Below are 8,288 nucleotides of genomic sequence, written 5' to 3'. Positions count from 1 at the left end.
GTAAATTTGAGTCTTCCCCAGCACAGTAAAATAGGAGTCAATATTGTAAGCATCCAGAATTGAAATGACACACACACTATAGTGTTTGCTGCGGTGTAGTTCCTTGCTGTGATCCACTCTGGGTGCTGAGAGGGTCAGAACTGCCCTCCTTACACTAAACCTCCACATAGCACGGAATGCACACTTGCACCCTGTCGAGCTCACACGGGAATTTTAGACTGAACACTCCATGTCTGACCAGCTACACCCTGAGTTAACCTCCCAGTGGTTAATGCTTTATCTTTACATAGTTCTGTAATCTCTCCCTCTGGAGAACGGCTATACTCCCTCTCTCTGTTTTCTTTGACTCACTTTGTTTCTATGGTTAAAACACTAATCCAAATTGCAAATATTACAGTCATGCCATCATCTGCTAGCAAAATATTAGAGATATGCAAAGTTTTGCTGAGCAGTCTCGTTTCCAGTATCTCAAGTTCCCCTTGAAGCTTCTGGCACTGCTGGTTTGTGAAGCGCTGTCTCTGCATCTCGTGAATGTGAAGATCAGCCCTTTGGGATGCAGCACCACCTAGTGAGGCAAACTAGCTCAGAACTTCATAGAGACTTGAAACGGATGCCACCAGCAGTACTCACAAGTGGCACAAGCTGCCTTTCACAAGAGGCCAGTGTTTATTAGTCATCTGGAATCCATCATAGGGAGCTCTTTGGTTAGCATGGCAAAGCACAGGCAAAATCTTTAAATGTAGCAGTAATTGCTCTCCAAGCCAAGTTCTCATATTTCATTTGCCCTGTAAAATTTGCTTCTGTACCCAGTGATTTCTAAATCCCTGCATCAACACCTTTTTGCTGTATCTTTTCATTGCAGGCTTCGTTTTCTACTATCTCCACAGAAATCTGAGGAACCCATTTCCTCTTGCGTTCAGCCTAAATTGCTCCCACCTAAATGGCATAGCCATTGTCACTGGAATTGACTTCATGCATACGAATTGCCTGTAATGATTCTTGCTAACATCTTCCCATAGTCGCACAATACCTGTTGGGCATGGATCCACACAACTCCCAGCAGGTGGGATACAATACAAAATCATTGTGTAAAATGAGTCAGGCACGTTAGTCATAAGTTAATTAAAATTTCTGCATCTTACCTATATGTAGATGATTCCCATATCGTTTATTTGGCCTCGCTAATGCAGTATTTTCTGATTCCAATCATTCAGCATGCTGATGCTGCATCTCTCCAGTTGTTCGAAGGGTAGTTCCTTTACTGTCATCCATGAATTCCTTGGATGAGTTTTTCAAGTACTTCTTTGCCTTATTCCTCTCTATTGATCGTTTTCCACTCAATGTCAAGAAACTGCCTCCAGCTGGCCCTGGCTACCGGGACTCACTGCTCACTCACATTTCTAAGCATTCACTTTCATGTTTTCAATTAAGCTGTCCCTTACGCTCATCATGATGATGGACATGGCAACCGAGCCGGTTTCCTTCACATCCCTCCCAAACCTCTTTACCATGTGTCTGTAATGAACTTCAAAACACATAGGTTGCTATGGCCACCTCCTAGATCATAAATATGGCTGTTATTTCCTAGTTTGCCACCTTCTTTTTTTTAATAGACAAATATAACCATTAATAGGGTAAGCACACTTTCATCTTTTTTCTATAGCCGTGCAGTAGGCAGGCTCAGTGGCACAATCAGTTCAAAGTGACATCCCCGGTGAAATACGCTGTTGTGACCCTTGAAGATGGTTCTATTCAGGAGTAAGAGCTGCACTCGCTGGTCCCTGTGGTTCCCTTCCAGCTCAGCATATTTCGTGATTCTGTCCCTCCCGGCCTGTCCGGCAGTGACCCCTCGGGGCCGCTGCCCGCGGCCGTTGCCCGGTGACGGCTGCGCGTCCCCGCCGTGGCCGGGCCGACCATGGCGGACCCCGCCGCGCCGCCGCTCCGCGCCGCCGGCCCGCAGCCCCCGCCCGCCGCTTCCTTCCGGGCCGCACCGCGGGGCAACCCGGCCGTGGACAGCTTCGAGGCCGAGCTGCGGGGCGCCCTGGGCCTCCTGCGGCGGCTGGGAGGCGCGGGGGCGGGGGAGGCCAAGCCGTCGCAGCACGACCTGCACCGCCGCGGGTAGGGCTGCGCCGCCGCCCCTGGTTCCTGCGTCGCCGCCCGCTCTGGGAGCCGCTTGCCATTCCCCCTTCCCCTGCCTCAAACCCCCTTCCTCGGCTGCACCCCTCTTCCTTTGCTGTCTTGCTCCAGTCCAGCCCCCTCGGCCGCCCCACGGGGCTTTCCGCGCCGCCTCCCCGCGGGTCTCGGGCTGCCCTTCCCGGCCGCCCCTCGCCCTTTCTGGGGTTCCCCCTTACGCTGCATCCCGCGGGCTGGGATGCTCGCCCTGGACTGGGAGCTAGCCAGGAGTTTGTTCACCCGGTCAGCTTTACCAGCACTGAGCCAAAGCATCGGTAATCCGTTTCCTTTTTTTTTCCTTCTTCTTTTTTCTGTTTTTTTTTTTTTTCATTTTTTAAAAACCACTTCAAAATCTGAAGACAGCCCTTTTTTTCAGAACTTCCTAGAAGTCAATGCTTTAGGGAAAAAACACAAGGTGTTGTGGAAGTTGGCAGCCACCACTGTTGGCTCTATCCGAGTTGCCTGAGCTTGCTGGTAGGAAAATCCCTTCGTAGTGCTGGAGCAACTGGCAGAGCCACCAGTGTGTGCGGCTGCATGCGAGGGTGGACACTTGTGGGCACGTACATGCCTTTAAAAGATGTGCTTGCAGTAGAGCTACTCGAGGGTAACACCACACAGCTCTTTTTGTGCATATGTCTCTGTCTGCGTTGGTATATTTTTATACACATATGTGCGGGCAGAGCATATGGCGAGTATAATAGTGCATATTTGTTTGCCTGCATACATGCATATCTGTGGGTATGCATAAATCTAGATTTTGTACTGCAGTTAAGACAGAGCAACTGGAATGGGTGTATGATTCATAGTGCTTGCATATGTCTTTTACAGAATGTGCATTTCTCATGTAGCATTTAGGTACATTGTGATATAAGAGCTCAACTGGTTCTTTTAAGATGAATAGTTAATTTTCTATTGTTATCCAAACAGTGCTCTATTCTAAATTTACAAGTCTTTAATACAAACCCCACAAATTTCCCAGGATATCAAAAGTTCCTTCAAAAACAGCACAGGAATTAGGTTACAGGGTGGTTACCTTGTCACTTAGGTGCAGCTTCTACCCTTGCATATTTCACTCAGTAGTTTTCCTGGATGTAGTCCACAAATGACCCTTCTCTAAAGGATCTGTTTACATTTTCAGAAGGTATACAGATTCTGCAGCCTGGCACGTGTCTGAACTGGAGATCTTAATTTTCTAAGGTATCTGGATTACTAATTTGTTCACTGTCAGATCTAGGCCTAAGGTGTATCATGCAGGTATCAGTCTCCAGGTATCTGTCTCTCAGTATCTTTTTATATTGCTTCAGCAGCTGATTTCAGTGTTTTGCAACTTTGAAGGCTTTCTGTAGTTTCAGGCCTTTTTGTTTTTGCTTTAGCTGCTCTGTATTATTATTTTAAAAGTTATCCTCTCTAGGCCTCCTTCGCTTCTTCAGACACCACCAAAATTGCCAATAATGAATCTTCTATGCATTCTTTGTATCTTTGGTTGGGAGATGGGCATGCTGAGTCTTTTACTTTGCAATGGATTGCCAAATTATAAGTTTTTGTAAACAAGGTTTCCAAGCCTTTCTTTACTTTATCTTCTCAAATATTTTGACCTAAGTAGAGTCTGTCTTATTCAAACTGGTATTTTGTGAATGTGACCCATGACCATGTATAACTCAGTTGTCACGAGAGCATTTTCACGTTTGAAGAAATCTACAGTGTTCGTCATGGAGAGGCCATGTGATGGCCATGTGATGATTAGAAGACACTAATGATGATGATCCCTACCAAAATTCCTGGGCACTGAGAATGCTGTGTGGCATGAAGCTCCCAGTAGCTCTGCATCCTCGAGCGTTCTTCATTTGTATAGGGACTGAGGTAGAAGACTGAAATTCTGGTGAATAGCATATGTTCAGGCAGCTAGTAAAGTCATGACTATTTATTTGTTATTGTGAAATTTCAGGGTTGTTTCTCCCTAGCCTTTCATTGTTTGATAACTCAAAATTGGAGCATGTGCTGCTTGCAGAACTAGCCTTACTCTTGTTGTTCCTAAAAACTTCTGAAGGTAATGGCTATTACAGATGCTTTCCTAAATGCTCTAAAGACTTCATGCTGTGTCATTTGTCAATCTACTTTTCCTGGTCTGGGTTGAGATCAAAGTGTTCTTGTTATTCAAGGAGCAAGAAAACCAGCTTCCACATGGCAAGTATGTTCAGTTTAGAAAAATAAAATTGTCAACTTCATTCCTCCAATGCTTTCAGCCTTTGGTGTTGATAGGTCAGCAGTAAGGCCATAATTTAGGCACTTGCAATGTTCTAATGTAAAACAAAAATTACTGAGGACCTGCCCTGGAATCACAAATCTTTTCAACCAGGAGTAGCAATCAAAAGTAATTTTTCCTCAACTAAACAAGAAGTTATTTTACCCCATTTCTCATGGCAGCAGGGCCATAAAAACATTACCTTGAACTATGGATTTTATCTCATGTATGGCTTAGCCACCCTTATTTGTTGATCAGTATCAGAGAAGCCTTTACTACTTGTAGTAAAGATTTTAGCCATGAGGGCCTTACCCTGTGCACGCTATTATGGGTGAACCGTAGGGACATTTTTTCTATTACTCATAGAATGGCTGGGAATTAGGAAATTTCACCTCTGAGCTCCAACAGCTCAGTGTTTTTTTAAGAATCTACTTGCTTAACTTGTTACTCTGATGTCCTGCAGCCTGTTTAAAAGAAAGGCTGATGAGCTGTTTGGGAAGTGTCTCACTCCCCTCCTTTGTCTGTGTCAAAGAAACATTGTGTCATAAACTCACTTGTAGTGAATCAGTTTCCCCTAATCTTCCCGTTGAAGTTGAAAAGTCTGGTCAGATTTGTCACTACTTTGCCAAAGTAGTTTCTTACAGATTTGTTGCTTGTTTATTACATCTAAGAATCTCATATGTTAATATGAGCATTTGAAACAAAAAATGAAGATGACCTTCGCTGGGGACTTTCCAGCTGATGAGTCTTAAAGAAATGTATCAGTCTCACCTTTCCAGAGCTTTATCCACAGTCATTCTTACTATCCTTTTCCCCCCTTCTTCCCACCCTCCTCTCCACCCCCATAATATCCATCAAATCTCTCTTTTCCTAAGCTTGTTCCTTTGATAGTTCAAGGGAACTCTGCTCAGATACCTGACAGATTCCTTTGCTCTGGAGCCTCTTTGCAGATACTAACTAGTGTGGAATACTTCTCTCAGTATGAGAAGTCAGTAACCATCCAGCCTGTTAATTGTTATGGGTGGACCAGGAGGGACTCAGTCCCATTTGGAAGATGCCCTTCATTAAACTGGGCTATGGTTTCCTTCAAAATAATTCACCTTAAAAATGCCTTAGAACATTTTATTCAGATTATTGCTTTTGGCCCAGTTTGTGCTGTTACTGCATTTTTCCTTTACGATACACCTCTAGAATGTCCTACTTATTTCTCTGCTGCTTACTTTCAAGAACTGAGAATTGTGCTGACATGATACTTTTAGGGGAATAAAAAGATTGTGATTGTTGCAATTCTTTGTTGTAAAGATCATTTTGACAAGTTTCTTATGAAGCCATCTGTTTCACCTTGGAATGTGAAGGTGGTTTGCAGCTTTCTGTGTGGAAAAGATGTTACTTATTGTGCTTTTTTTTATTGGGAGTGTTCTTACAAGCTGAAATGAAGAGCTGTGAGAATGGATTCCAAGCTCCTAAGTGTCAGAAAACAGTTTAAGAAAGCGTCTTGCATTCTAGTCTACCATACCTGTTTTAAGAGATTGAAAAGTTCCAGCCACCTCACAGCTATAAGCATATGCTTTAGACATGACAATTTAGCTAGATGGGTATTTTCAAATGTTAATTTCTTCAAATGTTAATTTCTGTTTCTTCATGGTTTTTTTCCTCATAAATTGCTATATATGAATAATTTAGCAGTTGTGGTTTCACTAGGCAGTCTTTGCTGAGGTTTCTGTGCAAGTGATTTGTTAAGAGAGTAAATGTAAGAGAAGCCTGGCATTGTGAACACTGTCAATACCGTTAATGATTTGGTAATGGTTCTTTTCTGAAAAAGTCCTAGTGCTTATTGTCAATCTGTCTGACCGGTTATTGTTTTCCTGTTTGACTGTAGCTTTCTTAAAAAAATGTAGTGTGGGGAAGTTGTACACATGAGGGCACTGGGCCATTGAACCACAGTCAGTAGGGACTGTAGTACTGGCATGATGCAGTCAGTGCCTCTGCAGCGGAGGCTAAGTGCTTAGAGTTAGTTACCACTGAGGGGAGGCTTGCTGGTTCAGCAAAATGAGTACTTTGTTACCCAAAGACATCCTTGATGGCAGCTGTGGCTAGAATAAGATAGAGGCAACAGAAGAGCATCACAACTATTGCCATAAAATCCTGTTTATTTTAACAAGTGTGTCATTTGGTTCTCTCTGAATCCTACCCCTTACAGTTTAAAATTCCTGAGCATTTCTTCTTTCATGATTCATGGTGTAGCTCAAAATATCATGAGCTCAAAATACCATAGTTCTATATACTCTATAGATTGTATATATATATATATATATATATATACAATCTATAGCTCAGTTTATTCCGTGGCTACTAGTTCCCAAGGTTGCAGCTATCTGACATACATTGTTATTTTGGGATCTTTTTTCCTGCTCGTAACATCTGTAGTTTCCAGTCCAATAATTACTGTGAGCTGTAATTCATTGAGTTTAAAATATAAAATTGTTTCTTCAAACAGAACCTCTCAAATACTAACTGAAAGGTGGGACAGATCTTCCACTTGTGACCATGTTTGAACAATGTGAGGGGATTAATACTAGGAAATTTTAATAAGAATTTACATAGGAGAAAATTCATCCTATTTAAAATGTGTGATAGAAACTGGTGACAGAAATGAAACCCAGAAATGTCCTTGTCTGCTTGTTAAATCCAGCTTTAATGATCACTTGTTTTGAAATATGTAGAAGTTCAAACAGATTTGGAAGAAAGGAGTTTTCACCATTTCAAGTTTCCCTGATTTGTTTACTTGTTATGACAGATCTGCTGCCAGTTTAAACTGAAACCTTTTCTCCTGTATCTTTTTTAGAGCAAATGCTTTGTTTAACATTTGGATCAACTATAAGTCAAAACTACCAGAGTGGTATTACAATGAAAGACTCGTGCAAGTTGGTGATTCCCTTGCCCAGATCAAAGTAAGTCATATGAAATTGAAAAAGGTTCAGTCACAGTGTTTGTTTCATTGTGTTTCTGTGCTACTTTAATTTTTAATCATATTTTACTGGCAGCTATTTAGAAAGTAGCTAAAACTTTTACAAAATAATTCCAGTGAGAGTTGGTGATTTGTGTCTCTTGCTTATTTTTGTAAAATTGCCCTGATTTTTTGGTATGTTTTCTATATCTACGTTTCCTTTGCAGCCATTGCCTTTTTAAACACCCCAAAATTTTTCTTTAATATTTGTTTGATGTTTCAGCACAGTAGAGTATAACATCTGACTGTGCTTTTAGATGCTGTTTAAGTACAAATTGGCAATGATAGAGCAGTTCCACTGACTCAACTCAGTGCTCAGTTAACCAAATGTGAACAGAAAGACAGGAGAGGAACAGAGAACAAGAACCAGAGTGCAATTACAGCTATATGTACTGGTGATGCTCCTGCATCTTGAATCATGTGTGCACTTCTGATCTCATCAAAACATTTAGATCACAACTGAAACAAGGAGCTAGATTGTTGAAGATTGAGAGTATTTGGCAGATGTTTCACTATGTGATAACTGTATTTTTATACTCTTACTTAGTCATCTGTTACCAGCTACTGCTGGAGATGCGATACCAGGCTTGTACCTGTTAAACTGACTCAGTAAGGCAAATATATTCTTATAAACTATTTGTCCTTTGTGTTTTCTGGGAAAAAAAATCCATCAAGACCAAGCCACTTACTGCCTCAGTGGTCTTTGTGTCAGAAGATCATCTCATAAAATCTGGGGCATTCAAGGGTAGTTAGTAAACAACACTCAGAAGCAGCTCAGAGATGTATAGTTGGAAAGCTGGTTGCAAGTAATTTCTTTTAGGTTTGAAGAAGGGTGTGTGGTCATGAGAGATACAGTTATGAAGTGAA

The 8,288-nt window shown here is 42.0% G+C and overlaps 1 protein-coding gene across 6 annotated transcripts in view; it reads left to right on the top strand.

The window, feature by feature from the left end:
- The first annotated feature begins 1,900 nt into the window (after positions 1-1,900).
- CFAP54 (cilia and flagella associated protein 54) overlaps positions 1,901-8,288 on the top strand; it is a 105,749-nt gene continuing 99,361 nt past the window's right edge. For all 6 annotated transcript variants that reach the window (XM_064655400.1, XM_064655396.1, XM_064655399.1 and 3 more), the window contains exons 1-2: positions 1,901-2,118; positions 7,260-7,365. In XM_064655400.1, coding sequence (XP_064511470.1) covers positions 1,916-2,118; positions 7,260-7,365 — 309 coding nt within the window. In that variant the 5' untranslated portion in view covers positions 1,901-1,915. The remainder of the gene's footprint in view (positions 2,119-7,259; positions 7,366-8,288) is intronic.

This window comes from Pseudopipra pipra, chromosome 5 (assembly GCF_036250125.1).
Source record: "Pseudopipra pipra isolate bDixPip1 chromosome 5, bDixPip1.hap1, whole genome shotgun sequence".
Taxonomy (NCBI): domain Eukaryota; kingdom Metazoa; phylum Chordata; class Aves; order Passeriformes; family Pipridae; genus Pseudopipra; species Pseudopipra pipra.
This window is presented reverse-complemented; position numbering and strand designations above follow the sequence as displayed.